Source organism: Pelophylax lessonae (genome assembly GCF_965119305.1).
Source record: "Pelophylax lessonae genome assembly, chromosome: 2".
In the NCBI taxonomy this organism is placed as follows: Eukaryota; Metazoa; Chordata; class Amphibia; order Anura; family Ranidae; genus Pelophylax; species Pelophylax lessonae.
Genome location: NC_138769.1, coordinates 356,876,832 through 356,895,764, shown reverse-complemented (window position 1 = coordinate 356,895,764; position 18,933 = coordinate 356,876,832). Strand labels below are relative to the sequence as shown.

At 38.4% G+C, this 18,933-nt stretch overlaps 1 protein-coding gene across 2 annotated transcripts in view; it reads left to right on the top strand.

Moving 5' to 3' along the window:
• Positions 1-18,525, top strand: part of RUNX3 (RUNX family transcription factor 3) — a 218,047-nt gene extending 199,522 nt beyond the window's left edge. Inside the window, exons 5-6 of one of the 2 annotated variants that reach the window (XM_082245658.1) lie at positions 5,219-5,383; positions 17,636-18,525. In XM_082245658.1, coding sequence (XP_082101784.1) covers positions 5,219-5,383; positions 17,636-18,153 — 683 coding nt within the window. In that variant the 3' untranslated portion in view covers positions 18,154-18,525. The remainder of the gene's footprint in view (positions 1-5,218; positions 5,384-17,635) is intronic. The other variant, XM_082245659.1, reaches the window with a different exon arrangement.
• Positions 18,526-18,933: the final 408 nt, after the last annotated feature.

Below are 18,933 nucleotides of genomic sequence, written 5' to 3'. Positions count from 1 at the left end.
ACTGGCAGCTCACCATGTCAACATGCCAGCCAGTGAATGTCAACATGCCAGCTTGTAACACTGCCAGACATCATTGGCCAAATATAATCATGACCAAATTTGGTCACTGGCATTACTCAGGATCCCCTGACCGGCTTGTTTACTAGGTGAAACAAGCCACTGGGCAAGCTGGGAAGATGCCATCTAGTGGCCATAGTAATATTGCTACAAAAGGGATAAAAGGCTTGTACAAAAGTACAGGACAAACTGTGTTCTGTGTTGAATCAATACAGACGGTAGCATTTTAATTTTAAAATCAGGGGTGATCCCAAATTATATGACATGGGTGAGTTGTGCTCTACCTTGAAGCCACACCTTAGACTAATCATGATATGCTGCATACTTTATTTCATATATATATATGGCATTCGACCTGGAACTGCTATTCCTCAGACTTACCTATGTACCTATATCTTTGTTTACACTGCAGCAGAACATAAGAAAATAAATCCACTGTGTGGGTTTTTCATTTGGTTGACATCCTTTCTTAGATTTTTATTTATATGTAATCTTTCTCCAGCCACTTTTCCTCCCAAAGTTTGAACAATTTTAAATCATAGAGACTAAAAATAAATACAAAATCTAAAAACAACCAATAATACAATTTATATAAAGGCATTCTACACTATGATCTGTCATATGGAAACATGTATGAAAATACAGCATCGCATATCTCCCAAAGGCATTATTTAATTTCAAGATCGGGACACAATTTAATTTGCTAGCTGCTAATTCAGTAAATTTCTCAAGTTACTTCTGCAGTGCAGAATTTCACCCAGCTGATTCCTGGAAAACACCCCAATCTTTTTTTCCTGTGTATTGATGTTACTGTCTGTTATTCAGTGTGTAGAATATTTGATGTGAGATGATTATTGATTTAGTATTATATTAATAAATCCTATGCCTTACTATTTACTATAAACAGTGTGTCCTATGTACCAGCAATAGAATAGTAATATTTAGAATGTGACTAAATCATGACAAGCTGAAAAGCGAGATATTATATATATTTAATAATTACATTGACAGTACTCAATTATTAAATGGCTATTAGTGCTGATGTAAAGCCATTTGAATGCATTTTGAGTAGCATTTAACAGTAAGCACTTTTGTTATTTTATGGAATCAGATATCCCTTATGTGTTTTGTATCAAAAGAGTACATTTTACATTTGATCATAAATTTAACTGGCAATTATGCAACTACACTTTGAATGATATATATGTGTTTTTAATGTATTTTTTGGTTGCCTTATTAACACCAAGAAAATTTTATATTTCCAAGAATTTGTAAAAAAAAAGCTTTTTACTAGGGTTTTTTTTTAAATAAAATAGAGTGTGGTTTCACACATGGCAATCATCCAAAGTGTGGATTTTTCGCTAATGTGCACTTCGAAAATAGTATATACGTATCTGTAACCGCTTACTGTACCCCTTGCCTTGCCCCCATTCTGGGCCAGTCTGACAAAACTCCAAAACTTTCAGACAGTACCAGAGCTACATAGATCCCTCCCACACCCCACATCTCAATTCCTATTAGTCTGCCAATATGATGTGTCCATCAGTAAGATTGGCTGCCACACCAGGCAATAGGAATGTGCAGGAGGCAGGAATCAATGAGAAAACCTTAGCACCATCCGGAAGTACCAAAGCTTTACCAATCAGAATAGTCCAACAGTCTGGTGAAGCAGGGGTGTTCTGAAAGTTGCTGAGGGCTGGCATTTCATACCAATTAGCAACATTTATTTTTTTCTTAAAATTATAGTCTCTTAAAATCCAGCAACATACATGCCGGAACATCTCTCTTCCTACCTTCACTGTAATTTCTCTTCTTTTTGTCCTGGCACTTTTACTTTAGTTCTTTAATTTATAAATATTATCCTTACATTTGTGTAATATTTTATATCATACGTTCTCTTCTTACACTATTATAGATCTAAACAGATGGTGTAAGTTGATATTATATTCACCACTTTTTTCCAGCATTATGCATAAAATTTGATTTGTTGTTGACCTGTTTTTCCAAAAACCACATTGATAGTCTCCCAAGATTTTTTCAACATAAGCTTCTAATATATTGATAACATTTTTGTTGTTAATTTAGGGAGTTTATGAGATCATTATAAATATTGTTCTTTCTTCTAGATTAGGCAAGCTACTCCTTTTTTCTGCTTTTCTAACATTTGTGCCTCTTTTTGTAACTCAGCTATCAGTTCATATATACACCTCCATAAAATAAGGCCTCCATGTTTTGTCAATTCTGAATTCATACCATCAACTCCTCGTGCTTTACTGCATTTCAGGCTTATCAGTTTTCATTTTGATATTCTACATTTCTTTGATAGTTCTTCAGAGTTCTCAGCACATTTTTTAAGTACTGTCTTATATTTCCCAATTAGGTTTCCATATTTATTATTATTTGTGGTTAAAGATTTTTCTTTACTCTAAAGAACTCATTAAGCTGATTTCTAAATTGATCTTTTTTCTTACAAACCGCTCTTCTGTTTTTAACTATTTTTCTGTTCTTTTGCATATTTTATTACTTTTCTTATTTTATGTTATTATTTTCATTTAATTAATATATCGCTTTTTCTTTTGTCTTTTTATCCTGCATATTAAACCAGTTTTCTTCCCTTCTCCTCGTTGGTGGCCAAGAACATTTTTGCTGAGTCTCTTAATAGTTATGTACTTTCCGCTATTTCTTATTTATTTCCTACTTTGTCTGTCTTAAGAGTTTTTAATTATTTGCCATATTGCTACTTTATACTTCCATCTGTACTCAGTTTATTAAAGACAAGTCACTTTACCCTTGTTCTTTTCCATATGTTCTTACATAACATTTTTTGTCTATATGAGAGTACTATAATATGTTGTGTCTCAAATGGACATTTATTATATTTCTTCCATGCCTTCTATCAGATAGACAGTAATCTATCTGGTTTGAGTTGTCATTGGGTAATATCCATGTTGCAGTAAGTATGCTTTTATTATCACAATCTGTACTGCTCATTTTCATACATTTGCTCAAATGCACAATCAACCAAAAATCTTCTTTGATTACCATTGCTTAATTAATGCAAATTGAAGGAGCCTATTGTTGGTCTATAAGCTTCATCTTTTCCCATTTTAGCATTTATATCAGCTAGCAGTCTTGTAACATTATACTTAGTATGTTGGTTAATCATTCTTTACAGTTGTTTATACTGTCCAAATTGTTCAAATTGTCTTTTCTACTGCTTGTATGGTTCATCAGCACTTATCACTATTACGGTTAAAACCAATGACATATTGAATATTTTACAACTGTTTCCTAAAATGAACCAGTGTTTTGTCCATGAAGGCAAATCAACAATTCCACTTCAATGTCAGCCTTACCAGTTGCACATATACTATATTATCAAAAATAATACATGCAAATAAACTTTAATGGCATCCCAGTTTTAGTCCGTAGGGTTAAATATTGAGTTGGCCCACCCTTTGCAACTATAACAGCTTCAACTCCTCTCGGAAGGTTGTCAACAAGAATTAGGAGTGTGTCTAAGGGAATGTTTCACCATTCTTCCAGAAGCGCATTTGGGAGGTCAGGCACTGATTTTGGATGAGAAAGCCTGGCTCCCAGTCTCTGTCCTAATTCATCCCAAAGGTGTTCTATCCAGTTGCAGGCCAGTCAAGTTCCTCCACCCCTAACTCGCTTATCCATGTCTTTATGGACCTTGTTTGTGCACTGGTGTGCAGTCATGTTGAAACAGGAAGGGGCCATCCCAGAACTGTTCCCACAACGTCGGGAGCATGAAATTGTCTAAAATGTCTTGGAATCCTGACGCCTTAAGAGTTCCCCTTACTGCAACTAAGGGGCCAAGCCCAACCCCTGAAAAATAACACCACACCATAATCCCCCCTCCACCAAATGATTTGGATTAATGCACAGAGCAAGGTTCATAAAGACATGGAGCGAGTTTGGGGTGGAGAAACTTGACTGGCCTGCATAGGGTCCTGACCTCAACCAAATAAAACACCTTTGGGATGAATTAGAGTGGAGAATGCGAGCTAGGCCTTCTCATCCAAATCAGTGTCTGACCTCACAAATGTGCTTCTGGAAGAATGATCAAACATTTCCATAGACACACTCCTAAACCTTGTGGACAGCCTTCCCAGAGGAGTTGAAGCTGTTATACCTGCAAAGGGTGGGCCAACTTAATATTAAACCCTACGGACTAAGACTTGGATGCCATTAAAGTTCATGTGTGTGTAAAGGCAGGCGTCCCAATACTTTTGGTAATATGGTGTATTTACCTTCCATTTGCTCTCCTGCAGCTCCATTTAGCCTTCTGGAGTGAAGGAGAGTTAATCCCGTGTAAGCTTTTAGCAGTGACCAATCCAGTAACCAGTGACATTATCACTATGACACAGGAGGTATTTTCTTCACTGCCAGTGGCTGAACACAGTGGATGGGGGGGGGGCAAAAAGAAAGACATTACATGCTGCTGATGGGGATGCTATTAAAATAAACCTGTTGCTTTGCCCTGGGCAAAGGACAAGTTTACTTTAATGTACATAATCTTACATGTGCAAATTCAAATTCATATACAGCTTTTTTCCATCTTGCTTATAACAACAAATGTTCCTAATGTGTTATTTCAATGTCCCTATAGAAAACATAATAGTTGGCAGAATCTATGGACTCACAACCTTTCCATATTATTTCCTTAATAGCTATTGCTCCTTTTCTAAAGTGGAACTATAGTTGTTTTTACCATTACTTAAGGCATTTCCTAGCAAAAAATAAGTCACAAATTGTAACTAGGTTTTACACTTCACAAAAATTACAGGATGAAAGGTCCTATATCCAACCCCCACACTAGATGACCAAGCTGAGCTTTTTGGTTGGGGTCATGCCTCAAGATTATGGCAGCCTGAGAGGTCATAATAATAGAATATAATATAATAAATCATCTGAGCAACGACCCAGCATTATTTAGAAAATTATATTAGAGATTTTTTTTTTTATGTGGTCATGACAATAAAACAAGTGTAAAAGAATATTTTGTAGAACAGATGCCCATGTGCAAGCTTTGCTTAATAATCCCACTGGATATCAGTTCTGATTTTACACATAAACATGGTTTCAGCTGTAGCCTCTTGCATCTGATTAATTTGCTATTTACTTCTGGTTATTTCAGGGCACCGCCAGAAACTTGAAGAACAGGGGAAGCATTATACAGAACGCTACAGTGATCTTGAGCTTATACGCCGGCAAAGTATAAGGGTTCAGCCCAACCCAAATCCACGACCATCACTGACTAACCCAAACCCATTCAGCAGCCAAGCTCAGTCTCAAATACAAGGTATGATAAAAAAAAAAATCCATTGGTGCAGTTTTCTACATGGTCTAGAATTAGTTATGTGATTTTATGATCTACTTTGTCTTACATCGCCTTAAAGTATTTAAAGTGAAACTGTGCTTTGCTCATGTAATGAAAAACAATGTGCTCACTCAATTTAGCCCTCTCCAGCAACATAAACTCACCTTCTTTTTTGCTCCTATACTGCTTTGTGCAGGAGAGTTAGTCCTGTGTTAGCTATGAGCTGAAGAAGTCATAACTTATACAGGGCTAGGGACTCCCCATGTGACAATGCTGATTGTCCTAGCTCTGTTGCATGAAGTAGATCACATTATCTTCCATGTTCCTTGTGCCAAACAGAGCAAAGGGCAAAGAAGGATAGGTAAGAATTTACCCAGGAGAAGTGATAGATTAATACCTTACCAACTACAGTTTGTAGATTAAAGTTCCACAGCCTAATGCTGATAGAACATTAATCTTTGTTTCCCCATTGACAGGTAAAAGCTGCTACCTTTCAGATCCAGATGATATTGAAAGCTACTTATTACTGACATAAATGATTCGGAACCAATTTGAGTGTCAGCTATGGTATTGTGATCAGATGCATGCTGAAGGTTTCATTCAAATATTAAAAGCCATAGGGTCCTTTCACACAGGCTTTCCACGACCCACCGATCCCTGCTGAGCAGGCGGATGACTGGTCCGTCTCCGCTTACTGTGCTGAGATAGGTCTGTCAGAGCCCCGCTTTCCTTTATGAGTGATAGGATGAAAACGAATCACCTGTCCGTTTTTATTCGATCCTATCTGATCCGATCCTTCAGACAGATGGAAAACAGGGTTATCCTCCATCTGGATTTCACGGACAGGATCGAATTGGATAGCAACAGGTGTCAGCAGACATGTCACAGCTGACATCCGCTGCTCCATAGGGGTGCATGGAGCATCCGATTAGGTCCGCATGAAAAACTGACAGGCAGACCTGATTGGAAAGCCCATGTGAAAGGGGTCTTAAGCTGTCAAATTAAACTGCAGTTTAAAGATTGCAGCATGCCTCCATTAAATACTCAAATTTTCACATCCAATTACACTGTTACAAAAATAATCTTAAATCTATTTAGAAAAAAAATAAAAATTGTCAGCCTATAATAGAAAAAGACAATGCAGGGCTATTATTAAAGCCCAACTCTGGGCAAAAAAAAAAAGGTTTCCCATGTAGTTTGGCTGTGTCCCCGCATTGCACGATTTAACTGCTCAATTTTGCCTAGGGGAGAGAAGAAAGTAGATATACTTACCTAATAATCTTATTCTCCCAGCACAAGACTGGTCTGGCGCCCCCGTGCTCCAGCAGTCTTGAATTGTGGGCTGTTCCTTATGTCATCAAGCCGAGAGCAGGCTCCATAGACCATTACACAGCTGGACTATGGAGTGAAATGAATGATCGGGTGAGTATAAGCTTTCTCCTCACCCCTTGACAAAACGAGTAGTGAACCTGTGCAGTGCAGGCACAGCCCGACCTCATGGAAATATTTTTTATTTTGCCTGGAGTTGGGCTTTAAATTGTTGTTTCCGAAGAAAAGCTTTAAATTTTCTTAAACAAAAAAAATGTTTAGAAATGCAAATGAATTATAGAGTTAGTGTTAAATTATTAAGTCAAGCAGGCTCTAGGCTTCAGGGCAGGGCATCTAGGTTTCAGTGACGAAGGACTTAAATTGCAAGTGCATGTTTTCTTTAAGCCAGAAACAGTCAGGCAGCTAGCCTTTCCAATTAAGATCAGCAATGAAAGTCTCCACATTTCTATCAGTACAAATAGCATTTTAAATACAAAAAATGAACGCCCTGAGTGAATATGGGAAAAAGGAAAACCATAGGGTACCCAACCAGTGTGAGCTGACATTCTAAATTTTTGTCAGACGCATAGACAATTTCTGCACTTGCTCCATATCATGACTTCCATACTTGCTACTGGATATCTTAGTAAAGAAGTTTTAACGCTTAAAGAAAAAAGACTTGTGGGGCACTAAATTTAAAGCATGGCTCAAATGTTGACTTTTAAAATATGTGTAGTTCCAGTATAGCTGCCTGACATCAATTTTACAAATTTCATCGGCATCTTGCCCCTCTACCACACAATTAATAAGAGACAGAGATATATTTGAATAAACAAATTGTTTTGTGAAACAGATTCATAATTTCTTTTTTCACCGCCAAACCGGTAGAGTACCAACATTTTTAGATTGCTGAAAAAAGAAGAGGTTAGTTTTGTGCATAAATAATAAATAAACGATAGGAAGGCTGATTTCTCTTTATTGGTAATAGCTTTGAAACATGTCATTACTAAGTTTATGATAAAGATTATAAGGTGACTTGGTAAATTCTGGATGTTTTAGAACAGTTATCCTTCACTGTTTCCTCATAACCAAGTTGTCACTTCTGGCAGCATAACCGTTTACAATATTTTGGGACTGGAAACAAGGGCTTTTTCATCTCCATGGGAAATGCCCCTAAGCAAGAGGTATTTGGCATGCAATTAAACAGAACACTGCCGAGTTGTCATTGCAAGTGCCAGCACTACTGAAAGGCAAGCACGTGAATGTATGTGTGTGTATATAAAAGCACATGTATTTATATGTGTAAGCGTTCTGCTTATGTGGTCATGCTAGGGGCAGTGAAGAATACCATATTTTGTTAAGTAGCTTCCACAAAGTTTCTCCTGTGGGAAGGCATCACTTCATTTTGCCAGAAGCAGTGAATAAGGTATTGATCGTCTTGTCGGCCTCCCATGAGAACAAACTATGTTCTGTATTTGTATCATTATTTTAATCTACAGAAAAGGCCATTTAATTGATCTAGATTTAAATCTGTAGTAAATCATAGCAAGCAGTTAATAATCATCTTTCATTGTTCTGGATGCTCAAAATAATGAATGGTGATGATTTGCTATGGGTTACTACACTGCTTTATTATGTAAGTCTATAGGGGTTTGTTTACTAAAACTGGAGATTGCGAAACCTGGTGCAGCTCTGCATAGAAACCAATAACCTTTTTTTTTTTTTTTTTTTTTTTTGTCAAAGCTTTGAACAAGCTGAAGTTGGAAGCTGATTGGCTACCATGCAGAGCTGCACCAGATTTTGCATTCTCCAGTTCAAGTAAATCAACCCCTATGTGTTTAGTCCTGTCAAAGAAATAAAATGTAATGTGTAAAGAGGCTGTTTAAATAGTGCTGAACATTTTATGCAGCACTTTACTTACTTTTCATATCAATCCCTGCCTTTAAAGTGACTGTAAAATATCAAGGTTTTTCACCTCAATGTATTTTTGCATTAAGGTAAAAAACCTTCTTTGTTGCAGCTGCCCCCCAGAGCCCCCTCTTTTTTTTTACCTAAGCCCATCCGTTCTAGTAATGTGCATGAGCCCAGCAGCTCCAGTCACTGTCTCTGTCCTCATTGGCTCCCACTGCTGTCAATCAAATCCAGTGACATGGGAGCGGGGGGGCGGGGCTAAGTCCTGCTGTGTCAATGGACGGGTGCCGCCACGGAAAGTAATTCTCCATGGTAGCATCCAATAAAGGGGAGGAGCGCCGATGGGGCTGCTCTTTGCAAAACCCTTGCACAGAGCAGGTAAGTATAACATGATTGTTAATTTAATTTTAAAAATCTGAACCTTTAAAACCCCTTTAAGGAGCTTACAACTATTATATATGTATTTTTAATATTTGCTTTCATACATGCAGGTAGTATATGCATGAAAGCAGAAGTAGATTGTAAGGGCCTTAACCCATAGTCTTAAATTATATTGGAACTGTACTGTCTCCCTATATGTTGAAAAAAGTGCAGTAGAAAACTGTTGAGACTATTTAACACAATGGCTAACCTATGTACATGTGTTGGTATGTGCTAAAAAAACATGGGTGAATGTGACCTAAGTGTTTATCTGAAAAATCAAAATTGGTCACAAAAATGTAAAACATCTATCAATATGTAAAGTAAAAAACTTTAAATAAAATTGACCAAACACAATTAGGTGGGGTACACACTATAAGAAATTCGGCAAACAATCGTCTGATTTTCCTAGTTGTTTCACAGCAAATTGGAACCCATGAATGAAAATTCCCGTGCGAAAATTCTCGTACGACAAAAGTTTTTTTTGTTGTTTACTGTTTCTGATCATGCGCAGTCTTTCTTTTCTGAATTTTCTTGAACAAAAATCATTGGAAAATGGTACACATTAAACAAAAATCGTTAATTCTGTTTCCATATGAGTTTGTTTCTTCAGGAATTTTTGTACGAAAAGGTCGAAAGTTGTGTAAACACTATACAAAAATCAGAAGAAAATTCCTCGGACGAAAAATTTTGCCAAATTTTCTTATAGTGTGTACGAGCCTTAACACATTTCCTATTACATTCTTAACCACTTGAGTCCCAGGGCTGTTTTGAAACAATTATGAGTAATCTATTGCTTCACACCTTCATGGAGGGTTGGATCTGATCATATCCGAACCCCTCATGAAAACAAAACATGATATAAAACAAAAAAATACATTTTAGTAAATTAATATACAATGTATTTTGATCCCTCATTCCCTCCCCAGATTAATCCTCATGTTGCAACAATGAAGTCAGATGACCTGAATGACATTTGCATTCATTGCGTAAGCATCAAATGTTCACAGAAATTAAAGCAATGTCATTAAAATTTTTAGCAAATGCAAACATGTAAAAGTGTTGCAGTTGCTCTAATTTGTTCCCTCCAATGTAATTTTACCTTACTATTGCACTAACGATTTATGCAAACTACCCCCCCCCCCCCACATGCACAGCAATGTGGTGTCGAAAGGGGAATAAAGTTCCCCTTTTTTCCCCTAGTAAAACACATACAGCGTGTTGGTAAAAAAATTATGAAAATGCTTTTTTTTGTTCCTAGCATTTACAAAGAATTCAAAGTGTATGTATTCAAATGTGTGACCAAATAAAGCCCCCCCCCTTCTAAAAAAAATGTTGTATAATGTGCTAGGGTAGACTACAAAACCTAAAAAAATATAACACGTGGAACCGAGACATTGCCGAAAATGAAAAAAAAAAACAATCTGGGTCTCGAGGATTTATGAAGAAAGGGCCTGAAAATTCACATGGTTATAGGGACACTTTTTACACTTTATCCCTGACTAGAACAATACAAATGTTTTTCCTTGCAATGGACATGTAGGTAGCGTACTGATTTCAGAGAACACAATCCTTTCCAGTGATTCTGAATATGTACTTCACCTCTCAAGATCTGGGACCTAGCTAAGGAGTCAAATGAACACTATAAAATATTGACCTCACCTCCCCTAGATTTTAATGGTCATGATAGAGGCTCTTTAGGAGACATAAAAAAGCAGGATATAACGCATGGAACTGGTTTGTTTATATCTTATTAGCCATACATTGTAAAATCTCTCATCTGTCATAAGCCAGAAAGAACACTATCAGTCTCTTTAGACTTTTCTTTCCAGGACAGAGATTTTTGTGACAGCCACCGTAGGTGGAACTTACATTCAAGCTCTCCTCTAATATATTTCTGTGCATCTAATTGTTGCTGGTGAGGTTCAAGTGTGTCATATCTTTGTGGAAGGTCCAGTAATGTATGACTACAGTATATTTTGTTGATGTGATACTTTACTTTTTATTCCAAATCTTTAATATTGAGTGACTTCCAATATCAAAAAGGCATTCCTAACCAAAACACACTTTTTTTTATTATTTCCTAAAAAAAATGCTACTGAGGCTACCCCACTAACACAGCCCAACCCTCACATACATGCACTACTTCTCGGTCTAGCTACAATTATTGTAAATGTTTTTCTTGTTTGAGCTGATCTTAAGGAAAACATATAAAACCCTGTCCTTTTTGGAATAAAAGAGACCTGAACATTATACAGCTGCTGAACCATAATTGTGTCTGACATCTAGTAGCAAACATAGGAATTTCCTGTTCCCCACAAGAATCCAGCTATGAGAGAAACAACATATACTGTTATTTTAGGGCCAATATCTAAAGTCAGCAGGAGTTGGAAGTTTCCATATTCTAAATCGAAATTCTTGGCAAACCATTCTAACTATTCTGAAACTGATTAGGTGGCATGTATAGCAGAGAGAGAGAGATGTAAAGCAAAATTAATCCTGTTGGAATACATATATTTGTCATACAAAAAGGTATTTTGTTACATATTAGTCCACTTTATCATGTGCATTAACCACTTCTGGAGCGGAAGGTTTCACCCCCTTAATGACCTGGCCCTTTTTTGCGATTTGGCTCTGCCTTATTTTAACTGACAATTCCGTGGTCGTGCGACCCTGTACCCAAATAAAATGTATGTCCTTTTTTCCCACAAACAGAGCTTTCTTTTGGTGGTTTTTGATCACCTGGGCAATTTTTATTCTTTGCGCTATAAACAAAAAAGAGCGACAATTCTGAAAAAAAAATATATATATATATTTCATTTTCTGCTATATAACATAAAATGTAAAAATTTAATTTTTTCATCATTTTAGGCCAATTCGTATTCTGCTACATATTTTTGTTAAAAAAAAAAAATCCCAATAAGCGTATTTCGATTGGTTTGCGCAAAAGTTATTGCATCTACAAACTAGGGGAAAGATACTGTGTATATAATTTTTTTTTTTTTTTTACTAGTAATGGTGGCGATCAGCGATTTTTGTCAGGACTGCGACATTGCAGCTGACAGATCAGACCCCTAACTTACATTTTTGACACCTTAGGGGGCACCAGTTACATTACTATAGTAATGAGTGCTAAACATATGCACTGTTACTGTAATAATGACACTGGCAGGGAAGGGGTTAACCCAGGGGCGATCAAAGGGTTAAGTGTGAGCCTAGGGGGTGTTTTATAACTGTGGGGGGGATGGGCTTATTGGATCAACACAGGGACCTGTGTTCCTAAATAGGAGTAACACAGGGTTCCTGTGATGATAACTGACAGAACAACGGTATGCCATGTTTACAACGGCAGACCATGGTTCTGCCTTCCCAGGGAGTGATCGCGGCTGCCTGGCAGCAATCCCAGCTGGCGGCCCGCAGATCAGCTTCCCCTCTTGTGAATCGCCATGCACGTGTGTCTCCGGCAGGCGTGCGCTCCCCCCATGCTCACTCCCGAGGAGCAACGTATGTGTGAATGGACACACAGAGCAGCGGCTCGGGTGACCCCATAGCAAGCTGCTTGCTGTGGGGGCACTCAGCAGGAGGCAGGGGACAGGAGCGCCAGCAAGGGACCTGAGTAGAGGGGGATCTGGGCCGCTCTGTGCAAAACCACTGCACAGAGCAGGTAAGTATAAAATGTTTTTTATTAAAAAAAAAAAAAGATTTTAGTATCACTTTATGAAGATATATACATATATGTGTATTATTTGATTGAACACACAAAGGAAGGCTCCTGTATGACAGTCTAAACAAGTCCTGAATCCAAGTACTACGTATGTGATGCACAAGTCTCACAAATTAAATAAAAACTCCTTTACCTTTTCTTGACTGAGCCAAATCCCCCTTTATTTGTGTCTCACAGACTTCCCAGACACCTCAGTTCACAATCGGAGGAATTTTAGCAAAAGAGGCAGGTACTAACTGACAAGCTAAAGACTTGTGAATCAGAACCTACAATACTGATAGGCATGCTCCCTGCAACATTTTTCATTCCATTCTAGTTCAAGAAAGTAAAGCCTACATGAGAGTTGGAACTACACTCTGCATTTAGAAGCAGTGCTTACTGTTACCACTCAGGAATCTTCATTAGGTGGACTTTTGGTAGAAATCTTCTGTCCTCCAATGCCACCCCTGGTGCCATAATCTTTGCATGCTGCAGGGGTTAATAGAGCTGTGGGTGCTGTCACAGGCTCTCATCAAGAGTGTCTGACTATGCCTGCCCTTTCCGACTAGCTTTACAGCCATACAGCTTCTATGAATGAAACAAGATCTATGAATGGAGGATGGAGTAGATGATTGAAAGGCCTGCCCCTCCATTCATAGATTAAAGGGGTTGTAAAGTCAGAAGGGTTTTTTGCATTCTATGCATTAAGATACAAAGCCTTGTGTGTGCAGCAGCCCCCCTAATACTTACCTGAGTTCCCTCTCTGTCCAGCGATGTCCATGGGTATCTTAGCTGTCCGAGATTCTTCCTTCTGATTGGCAAGCACCATTGGCTCCCGCTGCTGTCAATCAAAGTCAGCTAGCCAAAAAGGGGAGAAAGGGGGAGGGGCAGAGCGGGGCTCCGTGTCTGAATGGGCACAGGGAGCTGTGACTCGGCTCTGGTGCCCCCATAGCAAGCTGCTTGTTGGGGGGGGCACTGAACAGGAGGAAGGGGCCAGGAGCTCCGAATAGGGACCTGAGAAGAGGAGGATCTGGGCTGCTCTGTGCAAATCCACTGTAACAGAGCAGGTAAGTATACATTTTTTTTATTTTTATAGGAAAAAAAACGAGACTTTACAGTCACTTTAAGTTTCATTCCTAGAATCTGTTGTAATGGCTTTGATAAATAGAGTAGCTGAGAAAGGGTAAGTATAGTTGAGCACTCCTAATGAGAACCTATGACAACTCCCCAGTTCTATTAACCCAGTAATTTCAGAAGATTGTAGCAGCCGGGTGTAGGGGATATTGGAGGATGGAAGATTTCCACAGAACTAGAAGAAAGAAGTGCAGGGGACTCATCACACTGAAAGCTTGTAATATCCTTTTTGATTTTTTTTTTTGTAGGTAATCCTGGGTATTTACTGGCAGGACCAACAGATATTTAAGGGACTTTGCAAGGGGACTTCGAGTCAGTTCACATTAGCATTAGCCCTGTGAAAGGTGATCTGTGGTCAATCAACTTTCAGAGGGCATTAAACAGATGGTGATGAGACATGTCACCTCCTCACTGCTTATTTTAACCCCTAAAAACCTTCACCACCACACCACAACCATGCACAAAGCATACATAAGTGCAGATACACTTATAATATAGTGCTGCAGCAAATATTTTTTTTATTGGGAGGCCACAGTTTTACTTTATGTTTAAAGGGGGTAACTGATTTTCAAAAATTCCATTTGACAATGTTCTGTATTATGAGCATTTAGATTTAGCACCTAGTATAAGGCAATCGATATGCCCTCTCATTTTGCACCATTGACAATAAAACTCTATGACCTATACAGACAATACAGGTCTACTTCACTCCACACAAGTAGAACTCCACAGAATTCTTATACATGTACAACATCACCACCCGACCCCCCCAACTCCCATATTATTTGTAAAGCCAGAAACAATTGGATTTCAATCAGAAATTTCATAACATTTTAAAACCAGATTAGAAGAATTCATCTTCCACAGGTTCTTTATAGAGAAATCCAGATCTCCCTGTAGCATTCACTGTATACAGTATATACCGTACTTTCTGGTGTATAAGACGACTGGGCGTATTTAACAAACCCCCTAATTTTCAAGTTAAAACATAGGTTTTGGGCTATACTCGCCATATAAGACTACCCCCATTCCGAAGCAAGGCAACACCATTGAAAAACATCAGATTTCTCAGATTTCTCAAATATCTTCAAGGTACTGTACGAAAGTATTAGGTGTAATGGGGAGGTCGCCTTATACGCCGAGTTTAAAAATTTCCAAGGTAAGTAAGTAAGTGTAATCTCTCAAAGCACTCGCTGTCTGTGCCCTATTAATCTCCAAGGTACCGTAAGTACTGTAAATGTAATCTCTCATATATCTCCAAGGTAGGTATTGTATGTAATCTCTCAAGGCACTGGCTGTGCAGAAATCCTGTACCAGTATACCTTATGTACCGTAGCTTCGGCTACATACAGTATAGCACGCTGAGCCAATCATGGTGACCGATGTATTCTATTATTGAATGCAAAGCCTGCTCAGATTGGCGGAGTCAGAGAGGCGGGATGATGTTACTCTCTCTGACTCCGCCAATCCGAGCAGGCTTTGCATTCAATAATAGAATGCATCGCTCACCGTGATTGGCTCAGCGCAGTATACTGTATGTAGCCAAAGCTACGGTACATACGGTATACCAGTACAGGATTCCCGCACAGCCAGCACCTTGAGAGATTACATCTACCAGTAATACTTACTTACAGTACGTACTTACGTACCTTGGAGGTATATTAGAGATTACGATTACAGTACTTATGGTACCTTGGAGATTAATAGGGCACAAACAGCCAGCGCTTAGAGAGATTACACTTACTTTTTTACCTTGGAGATTTTTTACTCGGTGTATAAGGCGACCCCCCCCCCCCTTTTTGGGGATTTTTTTGAGGTTAAAAAGTCGTCTTATACGAAGGAAAATACAGTACTACACTTACTTTCAGTGGCAGCTATTGCTTTGAATGAGTTTGTAAATGACTCACTATTAATTCTACCCTATCATTCTCATTCATATTTGCTGAAATGCATCCTCTGCACTTGCCTCTAGCAAACTGCCCCGAACAATGAAAAAAAATATTTACAAATGTGGATGAATTTGCCTTCATTTCTAAATTTGCTCTGAAACAGATGAAGATACATTACATAAAAAAAAAACGTAATGTGGATGGGGCACTGGTCTCTGGGCACTTGCATAATCCTCAAGCCATCTCTCAATATTTAAAGTAGAAATTCCCTGGGGACCCCCAGGTCACCAGCACTAGTGTACCCATTGGAAGATTTCCCTTCTATTACTTTTCTGGGGAAAACCCAAAATTTGCTATTTTCTTTTACTTTCCCTTTCAATAATAGTGGTAAACAGGACAAATAGAGAGGGTGAATCTCCTTAACTGAGGCACAGACAGCAATAAAAAACTGACAGGGGTTCAAATCCCTCTGCAACTCTATCCAAAACTAAAAACTGTTTTGCCTTTAGTTATACTTTAAGAAAATATTTTACAGATTTCTTATCTCCAGTTAACTTATTATCTTGGGCAAGACAGTGTTTAACATGGCAGAATTGCTAGAGGTTAGAGAAGACAGATTATTAGTAAAGCGTAAGCAATGACACCATAAACCAGGAACACGGACACAACTAATCAGCAGTTCTGACCTCTACATGGCTTCTAATTTATATACATACCACACCTCGCCGCTTTCCCAATCCAAAACATTGACATTTCCGTAGATATATCAGGTCAGATTTGGAAGCTCTTGGTCCCTGGGCTCAACCTTACAATGGCCAAATTCTTAGGGATAAATGGGTTCATTCACTTGGTGAAGCAGCTGGTGTGATTTTGAGAAGAAAATAAACATATCCTTGAAATATTTTGATTGGCAAAGTCAAAGTGCACTTCAACACTCTAGCCAGTCGGCTGTGCCACATAGGACAATATAAAAGTGGACAACGCATATTATGAGTATAAATGCAACATACATATATACATTTGTTTATTTAACTATATACAGTATATGAATATATACAAACTGCAGTGCATCTGAGAAATGCATTAAAAACTCTACTCGCCCCATGTGTAAATTCTTCAGATTATGTGTAACATGGGGATGCACGCAATGAAGTAAACAGTTTATGCTGTGCAATTAACAAGGCATCTTCCTTTGGGTTAACCGTTTAATCCATTACATGGCATGGCAGCTAAAATTCCCTTCTTATCAATGGGGAATTTGTGTAAACTTTCCCACATCTGAAAAAGTACACATGACACATTACATCAATGTATCTGTAAAATTACAATAGTAATTAGTAGTGTTAGTGGAAGTTGTGATTTACCTTTGCCATGTCTGTCCAATTTACTACTGCTGCTGTTTACAGGTCTATTATTGGTTATAATGTGTATATTTTATTATATAATACAAAAATGAAATAGTTAGGCTGTAGACAGCAAATTAGGCTGTAGACAGGTATTATAGTTGCAGAACTTAACTGATTTTCCCTTACTTCTAGTTACACCTTAGAGAAACCCGCAATAGTGTAATCAGGTTTATTAAAAATATTTTAAAACATACAAAATGTCCACACATATAATTGGTGTCTACTATCAGCACTAGAAAACTCTCCTCGTTGTGTGCTCAGAATCGTTCTCTTTGCCCCACTTTATTACTGACCATTCAGCAGAAGTGGCGTCAATGACATGAAGCCCTGCCTGTTATAATATTATTTTGTAGCACAAAAAGATTTATGTAAATGTTTATGCGGATACAGGTTTGATGTATGGTTACATTTTGTAGTTTATCATTCACAATTAACTAAGCTTTGTTTATTCTTTTAACTGCAGCAACAGATCTAAGCCCTTTCTCAGATCCACGGACATTTGATCGTTCCTTTTCTACTTTGCCATCTCTCTCAGAGACAAGATTCTCAGATGCTCGAGTGCACTATCCTGGAGCCATGTCTTCTGCGTTTTCCTACACGGCTTCTCCCTCAACAGCTGGAATAGGAGGCATTAGTGTGACAGGTATGCCTACCACAACACGTTTCCATCCCACATATCTTCCTCCACCATATCCTGGTTCATCTCAAAACCAAAGTGGACCATTCCAAACCAATGCTTCACCTTATCATTTATACTATGGCACATCTTCTGGATCATACCATTTCTCCATGGTTGCTGGAGAACGTTCTCCTTCACGAATGCTTTCTTCTTGCACTAGTGTGGCAGCTGGGAATAACTTGATGAATCACAACCTGGCCAACCAGAGTGATGGAGTGGATGCAGATGGAAGCCATAGTAATTCTCCCACAACTTTGGCCAGCAGCGGGAGAATGGATGAGCCTGTCTGGAGACCATACTAAGTATAGCTAAAAAATATCAAGACATCTGAAGCTACTGGAATGTGCAAAGCAGATGCAATTATAATCACTTGATGGTACATACTGTATTATAAGAGAGATATAAATGTATTAAGAACTATCACTGTAAGTGCAGGTTTTTTTTAGATTTATAGTGTAGCAATCTCAGTACTTATGTAAGCATTATCATCTCAAATGAAAACCACATCAGTCAATAAGTTTAGGGTATATGACCAGAGTTGCATTTCTCACTTGTTCCGCTGCCCACTTTGCTCTGTTGCAGAGCTATCACTGCCTGAATAATCTTCTGTATCTGGATGCCTCATCCTTCTCTAGGCTCTGTGGTTCCTCCCCGACCTGCACTTCACTACTGGACACAGTATTGACGTAGTACCTGGTGGAAGGAACCACAGTGCTCCTTGGGGGGGGGGGGCAGGTATCCAACAAAATCAGCATTGTATTACATACTGAAAACTCAGTGATGGGGGAAACGTGAAGATAAGCAGTGAAGGCACTGCAATGATTAGAACATCTATCTCTGAACAGGAATAAGGACCTTTGACACAATAGGCTTGATTTATTAAAAGGAAATAGACTGTTCACATGCAACCCCAGTCTGTCTTCCCACATATATTGCCATCTTTACCCCAGATATTCAACAACAATTCACACCTTCAGCCATGTTAATCGAAGGATTAAAAGCTATGCAGACTTCTTGACACAAAGGATGGGGTTATGTAACTAGAACAGGGTGATCCTAGAAATTTCACACTTCCCATTCCT